We start from the raw sequence: 15,073 nt of genomic DNA on the forward strand, positions 1-15,073 counted from the left end.
CACGATATTCTAATTATTCGAGTTTCACCTGTATGTTACCTGACCTAAAAAGAGCCAGCTTGTTGACTGATGGTTAGGCAACCAGTCTAAACCTAACTTTAAACAAATTTTTAAAGATGCAAACTGGTCTTTCAAGACGAGTGCTTGAACTTTGCAGTGTTTAGATTGCCCAATTTAGAAAGAATCCCACAAATGATATGTTTCTCATCTGTCACTGGTTTTCATCTGGAAAAGTAAGTAGCACAACATATCTTCTAAAGTCAAACTTGATTCTGACATGAGCCAACATGGTTTCTTATTTGGCAGCTTTAAATGATTGTTTATGATTGCTTGTGGGTTTTATAGCCTCATTACTCATATAGTTTTGACATAGGATTTTGTGATCCTATGTCAAAACGTGGTAAGATTGTTTCATTCGTTCTTAATCCTTGCACTATGGCAAACATACTACTGGTGGACTTCATCTGAATGGTCCACAGACAGGAGATATAGGAACAATAATGTATTTTCATGTTGTTTCTGTACACATAAACCCTCACAGAACAATAGAATGCATGTGTATATGATTATGGACAATCTTTTTTGTGTGAAGGCAAACATGTCATGAGAAACATGGAGGTCGCCCTTGCTGACCTTTACTACTTCTGAAAAGGCTAGTTGCTTGGCCATCATGCTGATTCTCTAGAGTCAAAGCATCAACTTACTGGCCTGATAAAAGTTTCAGACAAGGATTTCTGCCATTCTTGATCTGCATATTCGTTCCATTCCAGTGATTTAAAGTGTTGAAAACAGGTATTCAAGAGAACAACTAGTTAGCTAGCAATTTCAGAAGTAGGTTGGCTATAACCGCCATAACCACTCTTGTGGGACCCTATTAGTAATGGATCAGCTTTCAAACTCACTGAGTTATTCCAAGAATGCTGGTTGTCAGGTACAGAAATCCTGCTACTGTACCAGTTTTTTTCACTTAAATGATCAAGATATTGAGGCTTATATAGAAAGCAACTACCGATATTTGCACTGCCAGATACTATAAAAACATAGTAGGAGTTGCTGTAAGTGAAAAGTGTTGTCTTATTGCAAATGTTCGACATTTGGAGAGACAGACTTATTTTGGGAACCAAATCCTTCTGTCCCTATTTCCTTCTCAAATGTCCCTTTTTTGGGTCTAATATGCTTTTTAACTGCCAGAAGTGTTTATATTCCACTAAACTTTTTTTTTTTACAATCTTCAAGTAATTGCAAATTCTAGTAAAAGCAAAATAAGTGATAATCCCAGTTAGTGCATCAAAGTTCATATTATTGCAAGCGTGTGAAGCATGTGTCCTATGCGTGTTCTTAAAGCCAAATAGAATCCTTAGTTTAAATGAGCTAAATACATTTCAGGTGCATCAAAACACAAGGGGGGGGGGTTATCAAAACTGGAGCATACAGAATCTGGAGCAGTTGGCCAGGGCAACCAATCAGCTTCTCTCTTCAGTTTGTTCAGTTAAGATTTTAAAACGAAAGAGTGAAATTGATTGGTTGCCGTGAACAGCTGCTTCAGATTTTGTCTGCTCCAGTTTTGATAAATCCCCCTCACAATGTTCAGTGTCTTACAGTTAAATTTCTATTTAAAGCAGCAACAGCCTAAGTAGAAAAGCCTGTGCCCCTGTCAGCAGCTGTAGTGTGGGACCCTTGCACTCTGTGATGAAGCAGTGTTCTTTCTGCAGAGGTCCAACATGTCCCCTACTGAGTCAGACCTACAGCTCTCCTATGTGCATAGCTTATACTTCCCAGTGAGAAGAGAGCTCTGGATCTAACTCAGCAAAGGCGTGCTTGTTGGACTTTTGTAAAGAAATCACTACTTTCCCACAGAGAGCAAGGGGTTCACTCTAAAGCATGGGAGGGGACAAACTTTTCTCCTCAGACTGTGGCTGATTGTTTTCTTTAAAAAAAAAAAAAACTTTGCACACCTAACCAATCAGGAAGCTGGGTGGCACATCATGACCCGCCTCCTAGCTTCCTGATTGGGTAGGAAGCCAGCTTCATTGTTTGTAGGCAGCATGGCTTCCTGACCAATCAGGAAGCCGGACGGCATCTCATGACTCGCAGCCCGGATTCCTGATTGGTCAGGAAGCCAGGCAGCCTCTGAAGCCGGTGTTCTTTCGCTAGGACACTGGCTTTACAGGCAATCAGGAAGCCGTGCAACAGGTCATGATCCGCCACCTGACTTCCTGATAATCGGGGCAGAATGCACTGGCACTCGGTAGTCGGTATCGGAGAGTACTGAAAAGAAATATCGGTACTCTTACTCAATACCGGAAAAACCGGTATTGCTGCATCACTAGTGTATACATTTACTGAATAGTGGAAATGTATCAAGGGAAACAGTCTGTGCTAAAGTGTAATTCCACTCCTATGTTGAAGAAAAAATGAATCCTCTCTGGGTGGTCGCTGTACATTACAAGGATTTTAACAAACTGTGTTGCAGCTTCCTACCTGTTTATGTTCTGAAACAATAGCAGTTTGTTGTAGCATGTCCTTTCCAAACTGATTCTTGAATGGGAAGGTAAGGGTTCATTATAATCATCTGCTGGGTTTCCTGTTTTGTAATAGGGAAAGGAGCAGTGTCAGCATCCCTTTAGCAGTAATTAGCCCTTAGGGAGTATCTCACCAAAAATTAAATTCCTATTGCAAGGGATGCCAAAAATTATACATTTATCTTTCTGGGAAAAGCAGTTAGCCAATCACAGAAGCAGGAGGTGACACCTCTTGGGCATTCCAGTACACCAACTGTGTATGGAACACCTTCAGGTTGCCAGATTGCATTACATTTTTGGACAGATTTAGAGCATTACAGCAGCTACAGTTTTAAATGGAAAGGTAATTTTGAATAACATTAAATTACAAAATGGCTTCTGATACAATTTATATATGCTATATATTTTTTTTAATATAATGTTTCAGTTTTATATAGTTTTTTTAGAATTTGTTTATTATCTGGGCAAGTATAGAATACACATAGTACATTTTTATATTTTTAAAGTGGAGTCACCCTTCAAGTCTGTCTGTAAGGCAGAGGAGGAAAAGTGGGTTCAGTTGGACATAAGAAATTTGTCAGTTTGAGGCATGTTTGAAGTATTAAATGTTCCTCTAATGGTTTATCAGTCTGAACTTCTTTCTACCTATTTACCAGAGATGCCTTCCATTTACAAGCGACAGCTGTCACCTGTTCAAGTTAATGATCGGGTGACAGCGGCTGCATTTGAAAATGGCAGAACGCTGACACACCGCATGTAAAAAATGCGATTTCCTTGCAAAATCACACGTTCCTGCCGCAGGAATTCCTAATCGCACCTACATGGTAGGTGTGAATGAGCCCTTATATGTAAAAGTAGAAGCTGTCCCTCCAATGGTGCATAGCTGGGAGCTACAGCTGCTTGGGGGCAGATTGGATAGTATGTAATCCTTTCACATGTAATTCTACAGCAATGTCTCTATCCCAGCCACAAACCTATTGAACGCCGGTCTCCTCAGAGAACCTATTTTTATTATTACCGTAGTAGTAGTAGTAGTAGTAGTAGTAGTAGTAGTAGTAGTAGTAGTAGTAGTAGTGGTATGTATGTATGTCACTGTCATTTTATTTCTAGGCGATGGAAATGTAATATGCCTTTGTGACTTTTAAAAGGAATACTGACTATGATTAGAACATTTCAGCAGTGGGTGTAATGATGAAAAGTGTCCTTCCATAACTCACAGGTCTCACTATACAGGTAGGCGCACGTTTATTGTAAACAAACCAACTGATCATAGCAACGGTAACTATGTGGAGGTGGGAACAGCTTGTCGGCCGGGGCTGAGACTTGGACAGAGAGAACAGACAAGATCTATGTACACAGAGATCCAATTGTTAAACAAATGGGATCACCAAGGATATGATCAGTTATTATGCAGGTGGATAGAAATAGGTAATTCCATTCTGAAGATAGAAAAATATTACTATTGCAGTACAAAGTAACGGAAGAAGGCAAGGCCTGGCAGCAAAGGATCTCTATAACAACAAGTACAACAAAGCGGAGTGCAGGCTGTCATTCAGAAATGGCAGAAATGAAGAACTAATGTTCATTTATATTGTTGTATACATAGCATGGAAAGTCAGCCTGTAATAATGGATATTCAGATTCAGCAGAAGTCAGATGAGCAATTCAGTTTGACACCTGAAAACGTCCAGCGACCGGAAGCCATGTACTCTGTAGCAACCATCACAGACATTAATCGGTAACTCTATACATTTTTATTGTATTATCTTTTATTTATTTTGCTTGCTTTCCTTTTATTTGAATTTCATTTAAAGGGCAGATAATACATTTGTAAAAAAAATTATAACTCAAAAAACTATATCATACAGTGAGGAAAATGTGTTTTTTCTGGATTTTTGGATGATATTCTGTCTCTATCATTTAAAATACACCTATGATAAAAATGATAGACCTTTCATTTCTTTGTAAGTGGGCAAACCTACAAAATCTGCAAGGGATCAAATCATTCTTTTCCTCACTGTATATGTGACAAAGCACAAATTCAAATTCAAATCTCCATAAAGAAGAACTGGTGTGGCCAAATTGCGCAAATAGTGTGAGGGGCTTAAAGGGGCATGAAAATAAAACCTGAGCCTACCAGATGTATGCATGGCACACATGTGCATGCTACAGTCCATGTACCCACACAATATGTGTTAATTACTGTGCTAAAACAGGAGTCTCACAGACACATATATACATCAGCACGGGCAATTTAAAAAAATGAAATTCTTCTGTTACAGATTCTTTTCCCCACACAGAATATAGACAGAGATGATAGATCTAACACTTTAGTTGAGCCTACCTTAACCACTTGCTGACCGGGGTGTTTAGACCCCCTTCCTGGCCAGGCCATTTTTCAGTCTTCAGCGCTGCGGTACTTTGACTGACGTTTATTCCGTCATGCAACGCTGTACTGAAATGAATTTTATACCATTTTTTGGGGACATATACAGCTTTATTTTGGTGTTATTTAATGACCACTGGGATTTAAATTTTTTACTATATTCAGGAAAAATTACTGAAAATTTTGAAAAAAAAAGTATTTTTTACATTATGTTATAAAACATTTATTATTACCCCAATTTTTTGGTAAAATATAAGAGTCGGGGTCACGTCGGGTAAATAGACACCAAACATGTCAAGCTTAAAAATTGCGCACACCCGCGAAAAAAAACTAGCATACCCAAAATTGACCATAGGCGACGCTTTAAAAGCTTATACCGCTCATCAGTTTAGTGTTATCAGTGATTGATGGCCCTAAATACTGCTCTCACTGCAACGTTCGCGGCGATATGTAACATGTGCGGCGTAATGGGCGCAATCGTCGTTTTCGCAGGTATGCGCACCTGACGCATGTTTACATGCGTGTATGTAGGGATGGGGACTTTTAAAAAAAAAATTAATTCTTTTTTATGTGTAACATAACATTTTTTTTGTGGGGAAACGTTCATTTTTTTCCTATTTTTTTTTCCACTTAACTTTATTGCTATCACATAGGGGTCTAAGAAATCGCTGCCGGTTTTTAAATTTGGGTCTTTCCCGCTCGCGCGGTGTGCACGAGTGGGCAGGACTAACAGGCCGTGTATACACGGCCTCTTACATCCAGGAAGCTCCCGGCCGGCCTTTTATACACAAAGGCCGGCCGAGAGGTAGTTTAAAAAGAACCTAATTGAAATAGTGACTACTTAGCAACTATTGGGACTATAAACACTTTGGTCAAGAGTATGTAATGTACAACACAGCATAAAGAGTGCAGGGGTCAGCACTATGGAATGTACTGAGTGCAGGGGTCAGCATCAATCCGGCTTCCTGGCCAATCAAGAACCCGGGAGGCTGGTCATTACTCACCGGCTGGCTTCCTGTTTGGCTGGGAAGCCAGCTCCATGCTGTTTGGCCGGCTCGATGATGATTGGTTGGAAAGCCGGCTTCCCAGCCAATCAGGATGGGGCTGGCTGTTTGGCTGGCTCGATGCTGATTGGCCAAGAAGCTGGCTTCCCAGCCAATCAGCATGTAGCTGGCTTCCTGCTTGGCCAGGAAGCCGGCTCCATGCTGTTTGGTCGGCTCAATGCTGATTGGCTGCACTGCCATGTTCCCTCGCGGCACTGTCGGTCAGAGGAAATCTTCCTCTGACCAGAAGTTCTAGTATCGGGGAAGGTTTCAGAGCATTACTCGCCCAAATACTCGGTACCGGCATCCCGAGTGTCATCAATATTCACTAGAATCTCCAAATCACCAGAGCCTCATCCAGGCATTGTGTCTAGATAAAAATAGTACAGTGAAGTACTGTAGAGTATAATAAAAATAATGGAACATATAAAAGCACTCACATTTATCATGTAAATGGCATACATGTAATTGTGAAAGTAGCAGGTAGAGCTTTGCTGGTATCTTTATGGATAATCAGACTGAGAAGTAGTAGTGTAATGACATAATCAGGATACCATATATCACATTTATATACTTTATAATTTGTGATAATTTTTTTTTACAGCACTGTTCATTTGCAATTTTTTTGCTTGTTAGCATTTTTGTTTTGTTTTTGGTTGCATACACTTACTTTTTTTTTTTAGGTGAGGCGCGAAGCTTGTATGACATTTTCATTGTTTACAAGTGTTGTTAGATACACACTTTCACAGTATATTGGGATTACCAACATCATATAAGGCCACCCTGCCAATGAAGGGGGTGGTCTTTTAAAACTCAACTGCGTTGCTTATCCCTGGCAGCTGCAGGTATTCAACACTTTTGCATGTGTTGAGTACCTGCTCCCTCTGCCAGCTCCTACATCACTACAGAACAGGTGCGCAGGTATTCAACAAACCTGCCAATAGGAATGCACAGGTAGTAGGAAGGGGCAAGTAAGTTTTTGCACTATTAGAAAGTGTTGGAGCCTCTTAAAACTGGCTAGTGATAGGAAGGTTGAACCCCCATTTTTGTTGCTTCCAAGAAAGTAGAAAGCTGCTAATCACCAAAAACACAATACGTTTAATTGTTTCCTATTGTCAATTGATCTGTAACTTTCACAGACCAGTAATCAAACACCAGTAGTAATTTACAGCTGTAGAATGTCTTTTGCTGTAGAAAAGGTGGAGGTGGGATGAGGTATAGCATGGTCAGGTTCTCAAACTGCAGACTGCAATAACAAATGGCCCTGTCATATTTTATTAACTTTTTTAGTCCACAGCATTTTATAGCACATCTGCATGACTTAAAAACATGGTCTATGCTCCCCTTTTAAATTAGTCCACTACCGGATGTTTCCATATAAGCTTAGTGAATAGACCCCTATATATTAAAGCTTACACTTATGGCCATATCTTGGTGTTAATTCTTCCTATCCGTATCCCATAATCTGGAAAAGCAGGAAGTGAGAGGGAGATGCTTCAACATCAACCTCTCTTCCAGCACACAAAACAGGATCCTTCCATAGCTTGACAGGTAAAATGAAGAAAGAGTAGGGGAACAGGGCAGAGCTTCTCTTCAGAGAAAAGCCCAGGCAGAATGGTTTGAAGCTACAAAACTGCCTGAAGCCTTACAAGTTATAACCAATGAATCGAATACTGTAACAATTTAGGAAAGTATGAGATGTGCTGGGTGGCAGTAGTCCTCATTTAGCACCGGTTTTCTTCTGGTGTAAAAGCTCTACCCACTCCCCCATCGCTACTTTTCACCCCTTCTCTGCTCAGCCTGCAATGCTAGGGAAGAGGCCTATTCCGGGTACTATAAAAGAAAGAAGGTGTGGGTGCGCTTACCTCCTGAGGTTTTGTCATAATAGGGGATAGGTGTGCTGAGTGTATATTACATTATTCAAACTATCCCACTCTTTTCACTGTACTGTACATGACATATTTTAGTTTTTCTCACTTACTATATACTGTGCTATGTGTGACATTATCTAGACTGCACCACTCTGTTCACTGTGCTGCCTGTACTGTTCCTTTCTCTGTATGCTGTGCAGTAAATTGCATATAACAGATGGCCCTTTCCGCATGCTGTGCTCTACATTACATACTTAACATGGATATTAATAGAGAGAGGTTATTCACAATACTGAGGTTTTTAAATTCCACCCTGTTCCATAAATGTGCACACTGTTGCTAGTATAACTTAAAATGTAAGTGATATTATGTGCATTAGCCATAATGAAGTTTCATGGTACTGTACAACCCAGCTTCAGGTAAGGCTGTAATTGTTAGAATCTCTTTTGAAACATTTTCTTTTTTAATGCCCAGCGGGAAAGCATACCCAGTAGTTGTTTGGGACAGAATGTGTATATACAAAGAAAAATGGCCTACATTTAGATTGTTAAGATGGCCTATGTTTTTAAAAGGAAAATATAAAGGCCTAGGCTCAACTTTATTTTACTTTTTCTTTAAGCTCTATGTTTATATCTCAATTATTGTGACTTTATTCTGCAGACTAGTTCACTCACACATTCCTGAATTCACCAGGAGACACCCAATAATTCCCAAACGTTATGTGATGCCCTGGAAACAAGACATGGTCAACAGGAAGCTCATTCTAAGGGTAAGAAATGAAACAATCTATTCAAGACCGAGATTAAAATGCTAACGGTTTGTAAATACATTTATGTTTTCTGTGTAATAATGTAGATTGCCTTAACGCGTCCTATTCAATTGAACGGGCTGCCAACGCATCCTTGGATGTGGCCCTTTTTTTGTAACGCAACACAACTGCAAAATGAATAGCACTGCAATGCAGTAGTGCATGTTTCCTACAGGGCAACAACACATTAATGCAAATGGTTCCTCAGGGTTTCAACTTTTTGTATCATCACCCATAGGACTCATGTACACAGGCCTTTGTGTCAGTCTCAGCTACTTTCTTCCTCATACAAATGCACAGATATTTCAGAAGCAGCTCAATGCAACTTAGAAGCAGCTTGAAGCAATTCCATGAGTAACTGAAAGGCAAATCACATCAACTCACAAATGCAGATCAAATCAATTCTGAAGTACCTAGAAGCATACTGTTTTTTTTTTTTTTAACCAATTTCTGAGTCTAATGTCTATGTACAGCAACATAGGGGAAAATTTATCAAAACTGGAGCAAGCAAAATCTGAAGCAGTTGCCCATGGCAACCAATCAGCATCTCTCTTCAGTTTGTTCAGTTAAGATTTGAAAATGAAAGAGAGAAGCTGATTGGTTGCCATGCACAGCTACTTCAGATTTTGTTTGCTCCAGTTTTGATAAATTCCCCTCAGTATGTTATTTAGCATCTTAGAACATCAATAAATAAGATGCCCAGCTTTTCCCTCTATCATGGTACCAGGTGTACACAAAGCTGGTTTATCTTAAATTTGCAGGACGTAAGTCTTAAAGCTCCAAGCAGTCCGCTAAATTCACTATCAAAATACACATACATGAACTTTTTTTTTAGCTACCAACAAAATGCGCAATTGTGTTCAGCTAGTCTTGTGATTCAGGCACCACTGCCAGATGGCATCATCAGGACCCTGAGCTCAACTGCAACACACCTTGGTCATTAACAAAATACAACCCCGGACCGTGTATTGGAGGAAGATACAGAAGCACATTGATAAGTCACCATCACAACGCTCAGCCTGTGCAAAAGCAATGTGCCCAGAGCAAAATCAGAAATATTCATACTTACTCCTGGTCAGTGACACGGATAGTATTGAAGCCAAAGAATCAGAAGGACAGGCAGGCAACTAGCATTTTCAGAAAGAGAGGTCAGTGTCTGTATTTCTCTCATCTTGTTTCCTTAAAGGAGAACTATGGGGTCAGGGCTTTTCCCCATAGTTCTCCTTAGGGTAACGGGAGGACACAGACTAGTGTCCTCCCGTCACCCTAAGCTAAGTATACCACGAGCTGTAGCTCACGGCATACTGAGACGCCGCAGCTGAAGCGGATCCCGACAATTATGTCTGGATCCGCTCAGCTGCGTGAGTGACAGCTGGCTCTGCCTATCTAGAGGCAGAGCCAGCTGTACCCGCCCCCTCCGCCGTCCGTTCCGCCAGTCAGCGCTGGAGGATCGGAGCGGGGAGGGGGGAATCCAGCCCCTCCCCTGTCAGAGAGCCGTGATAGGATCGAGAGGTGTGCGAATGCCGGTATGTGTTCGCTCACCTCCCGATCTACTGAGCCGACCTGTGACACTCTCATTGTCACAGGGCGGCTAGAACTATGAGGTGAGTGAAAAGTACTCACCTCATAGTTCTCATTTAAGCATCACCTTTCCAAAATACACATACATAATACAATCATAGCTGACATTTCTTAGCCTTTTATTTGTAGTTTATGGATTGTTTCAAACCTGCAGCTGTACCGGAAATAAGAACCATGGAGGAGATGTGATTTCAGATTGGACTATACATATGAACTAGCTGACCTTGTGTCATTTTAGAGGTCTGCCCTGCTGTGCAGTGTGTTGTGAATTATAATCCTAAAGACAAAAGGTCTCTTGTCTGCATATGAACAGGGATACACAATGGTAGTAGTAAGGGCCAGCCAAAGCATTTGGAGAGCTTACTATCATTCTCTGATATATAGATGCCTTCCATATTTACTGCAGATATATGAATGTATAACACAGAAATAACTGAGCTGTTTCAGTCCATACGTGAACAACCTACATTGGGAACCTTTGGAGAAAGAACGATAAGATTGCAATTGAAATGTAACATTTTCATAGTATATATGTTATAAGCATCATACATATGTTACAAAGTAGGGCTAACCTATTTATTTTTATTTAGCCTTTTTACACTAGAGCAAGAAGAACTCCAATATAGAGGACTTTAGATTGTTTACCCAATGGATGTGATAAAATGTTTTATTGGAAAGAGGAAATGAACTGTAGTTTTGTGTATTCACTATATTCTTGGATTTCAGCGAATTTGACATATTTACTAAAAACATAGATTTTGTACATTTTTCATGTACCCACTGAATACGAAATTATAATATAGGGTCCCATATGATGTTTTTAGAAATAATTCTATAAATGACTTTTGTGTAGCAATAAAGTTAGATTACATCTTAATCAGTGAATGTTGTTTTGACTCTTACTCTGAAGATATATTGAGCATTGCTTTTTATTAGGTTATAGATGTAAGGTCTGTTCTGCTTTTGAACAAGCTTGTTTGTGTGTGATGTACTAACATCTAGTAGTACAATGCATGTGTTTTTTTTTCTTTTGTAAAATTTGAAACATAGTAGCAGTAGCTGCTCAGGGATGAGTTTGTTAGATTTCTATTTCTAGAAAGTATGACTGACAGTAAACCAACATACTGGGTGAACATGTATGTCATTCTCATGGTATTTTATCAGTTAATAAACGTCCATTTTGTCACTAATCCCAGACATGCCACATAACAAAGACAAGCAGCTCTGTAGTCCATCACGTGCTGTGCAGACAATGACCGTGCTAAGAACTGAAAAGACCCCTTCAGTAACATATGCTGCTTATTGACTGCACCCTGTGACAGCACTGTTATCAGTCATGCTGGCTTGGTAATTACTTTTCCCATTTCTAGTCTCTCAGAACAGGCTCATTAAAATTACATTATCATTAGATTAAAAGGGATTCATAATGCAATAATCTAAGCTAGGTATAATAATGTGTTAAGGTGGTCACAGACAGGCAGATGTCTCACCAAGAGTAACAAATTGTATGCTGCAGGGGCCTGCCATGCTCTGTATTAGCCATATCAATGCCTCCTCTCTTCCACAGAAAAGAGAAAAATCAGCAGTTTGCTGCCAAAAGATTTTCTAACATGTTGAAAAATCTAATTATGTGATAATGATAGCTTCCAATGACCTTTACCATGCCTCTACATGGCCCATTTGTTGATGCTCAGAATTGTTTATTGGGTTGTGTATGGCCAGACTGAATGTTGTCATGGCAGCCAGGAAGATTATGAAAATTATCTCTAATAACTGTTTTGTTTTTTTATTGTTAAGCATGCAGATCAATCTGGGGTGTTCAGAGGTCCCCAGGAGGAGAGCCTGTTTCTGGAGAACAAAGAAAGGTTGTGTCATGGAGAAGTTTGTCACATCCCCATGGAGAAGATGAAAATCCCATCAGAGAAGCAGCACACAAATTTACCCCTACACTCTCCTCTTTCTAGATACCAGACCTACGTGATTAACCAGAGAAGCCGTAATATTACTGACAAAAGGACCCTATCTCTTTCCCATGAGTGACTCAAAGAGCTCCACTTCCTGTAGACAGCATAAAAAACATCATCCAGTCCCTTTGTTACGTAGTCTGTGGTGATCAGAATCTTCCATTGTGTGTCTTCACGGGTTGCTTTTATTGGCTTTAAAATAAGTCAAATTCCGTTTCATTGTCATTCATTCTTTTGGTTACATAGTATATTATTGCACTATAACATATAGCAAAGTTCATAAAATAGTTGATATATACATTTACGTTTTTGCATAAAGTGAATTGTTTCAATAGAAATGTATATTTTCACATATACAAAAGACAATCATTGAACCATTTTCTTTTTCTTATAACTGAAATGAAATTTCCACTCATATAATATAGCTTGCTGTATACCCCAGCACCAAACACTTGCTGTATATTAGGGGAACAATGACTATTGCTCACAAAAATTCAGCACAGCATAATCTGGAGCCTGTAGAATTCAGCATGGTTGAGTGACATTGAAAAGTCCAACTCCAGCCAAAATGTTTTATTTTGGACTGAGCAGGGACTAGTTTGAGCCTCTCTCAAGTGGAGATTTCCTCTTCCCTACTGTCTGGAAAGAAAGTGATGGTAAATCTCTCCAATTTTAACAGACTAAGACACATTTTTTGTAAAGCGAGGAAGAGTTACAATCGAATGTATATGTTTTTTATTGCTGTCTGTGCTATCTCAGTGATGTCAGCACCCAAGGGCATCCCTAGATGTCTCACCGCCTGGGCGGGGTGTGCTCATGATGCATGTTCAGGGTGGTGGTGCTGTGGTTAGTTGTTCTTGGTGCATGGGAGGGCAAGATTTGGGGATGGCGGCTTGCGGTGGACATTTAGGGCTTGGGGAGGGGGGTGACTTGTGGTGCACATCATCCCACCTAGCTCATTGACATCACTGGTTGCCAGGAGCTGGGTGGGACACTGTCCAGAGCATCACAGGTTGCTAAGAGCTCTTAGCAACCTGGAATGCTGTGGCTGGAAAGGGGGTTGTAGGTTACTGCCCTCCTCACATGACCTGATGAAATGCCGCCTGAGGCAACCGCCTCAGGCTGCCTCATTACAAGGATGGCCGTGCCAGCACCCTCCATATTTCTTGTATGGGCATCACAGAGACATGCAGTGAGGAAAAATCTCCCCAATGGAATCCAGAAGAAAATAAAATCTTAAAGAAATGTAAACCCTTTCCTAGTCAATCCAAAACATTTTTTGTGGATTGAGGTTTGGAAGAAATACTCCACTTTTGCTGAAAAATAATCTTCCCTGGGTCAGTTATGTAACTTCCAAGGATTTTTATCAAACTTGTTTTCACACTCTTCCATGTTCCTCCTATGTGGAAAACTGGAAGACCTGCCTGCTATAGTCATATGGTCAGCCCATTGTATTAAGGCAAAAACTGCTGTGATTTAATCATATTGTTAGGAAATTACACTTCTGGATGTTGCCAGTGGGTTTTTTTTTGGTTTATTAGGTGCAATGATAATTCTTTTTATTATTCCAAAATATTTTTTAACTGGAAGTGAAAAGCTTTTAGGGGTCTATTCACGAAGCAGCCGAAGGATCTAGCCGTAGCTTCTGCCGATCCTTCGGCTAGCTTCGGCCCCAAGACCCCTTCGGTTCAGTAGAACCAAAGGGGTGCTGTAAGGGCTATTCACTATAGCCCGTACAGCTCCCGAACTTAGTCGAGCCGAAAGCATATGCCTCGGCTCGGCTGAGCAGCGCTGAAAGCCGAAGCTGGCCGAGCGGCCGGCCGACAGCCTGCTTCTGACAGCTGGGCGGAGCCAGCTGTGAACTTACGGCTGGCTCCGGCCACTTGCAGAGAGATCAGCGTCCCTGGTTACCAGCTAACCAGGGACACTGATCTCCAGACAGCCTAACTCTCCCTGGCGCTCCGGGAGTCTCCCACTCCCGGCCGCCAAGGAGAGAAACACTGCTTCTTTTTTTTTCTTATTCTGACACGGAGCCGTGTCAGAATAGAAATAAAATAAATGGTTCCAATCACGTGCTCAGCAGTGCATTGTCCATGTAAATATCTCTCTCCTATCCTCTGTTCATGTCTAACCTGTGTCTAAACCTTATAATGTCCCTGTAAATATCACTTACCCATTTGTGTCTCACTATTTCTCTCCTATATGTATACTGTATACTGTATGTAATGAGAGGCATGTAACAGAAAAAACATGAGCGTTTGCATGTGATAGAGAGGCATGAGACACTGCATGTACTAGAGAGTGATAAGCTGTTAATGATAATAGAGAGTCATGAGACATTGTAACACAGAGGGATGAGATACTGAGTGTAATAGAGAGGGATGTGGCACTGTATGTAATACAGTAGAACATGGCATGAAACGTACATGAGGCACTCCATGAACAACAGGGATTTCATGAGAGATGAAGTGCTGCATGTAGGAGATAGGAATTAGAAGCTTCTGTAAGTGGATAAGGTGCGCAGCATAGATGACAGCAATAAATCACCTATCATTTGTAATACAGAGGTGCAGTACTTTCATTGATGTGCCCGTTAGACATGAATAGGAGCCGCCAAAAACACATGCACAACACGTGTCAGATGTGCATAAATACATTCTAGTAATGTACAAACCGTCTGCAGCTAAAACTTGTTCAGTTGTGGACAGAGTGGGAAAGGGTAATCCGCACCACAGGTTGTAACTTGTGTCAGGATGTGTCCTCATTGGTGAGATTTTATATCACTAATAAGACAGAAACTTAAGAGAAAAATCCCAAATGACGACAATGACAAATGTAAAATAGCTGATGGAGCTTACAATGCTTCCCCACTCGATCTAAAACTGCAAAAAGAGGGGG

At 40.6% G+C, this 15,073-nt stretch overlaps 1 protein-coding gene across 1 annotated transcript; it reads left to right on the plus strand.

The window, feature by feature from the left end:
• Positions 1-3,776: 3,776 nt before the first annotated feature.
• Positions 3,777-12,251, plus strand: TEX43 (testis expressed 43). Its single transcript, XM_018575410.1, has 3 exons — positions 3,777-4,260; positions 8,483-8,591; positions 12,009-12,251. Exons 1-3 carry the CDS (start codon positions 4,130-4,132, stop codon positions 12,249-12,251), a joined length of 483 nt encoding a protein of 160 aa, XP_018430912.1. The 5' UTR covers positions 3,777-4,129.
• The last annotated feature ends 2,822 nt before the right edge of the window (positions 12,252-15,073 follow it).

The sequence above is a fragment of the Nanorana parkeri genome, unplaced genomic scaffold (genome assembly GCF_000935625.1).
Source record: "Nanorana parkeri isolate BGI_ZX_2015 unplaced genomic scaffold, ASM93562v1 scaffold3890, whole genome shotgun sequence".
NCBI classification, from domain to species: domain Eukaryota; kingdom Metazoa; phylum Chordata; class Amphibia; order Anura; family Dicroglossidae; genus Nanorana; species Nanorana parkeri.

What these genes read in the sequence shown, in the direction of transcription:
- TEX43 (XM_018575410.1), top strand. Translation starts at nt 4,130, where the DNA reads ATGGAAAGTCAGCCTGTAATAATGGATATTCAGATTCAGCAGAAGTCA. An exon ending in ACCATCACAGACATTAATCG is followed by an intron (nt 4,261 to 8,482) that starts GTAACTCTATAC and finishes TTTATTCTGCAG; the next exon opens with ACTAGTTCACTCACACATTC. An exon ending in ACAGGAAGCTCATTCTAAGG is followed by an intron (nt 8,592 to 12,008) that starts GTAAGAAATGAA and finishes TTTATTGTTAAG; the next exon opens with CATGCAGATCAATCTGGGGT.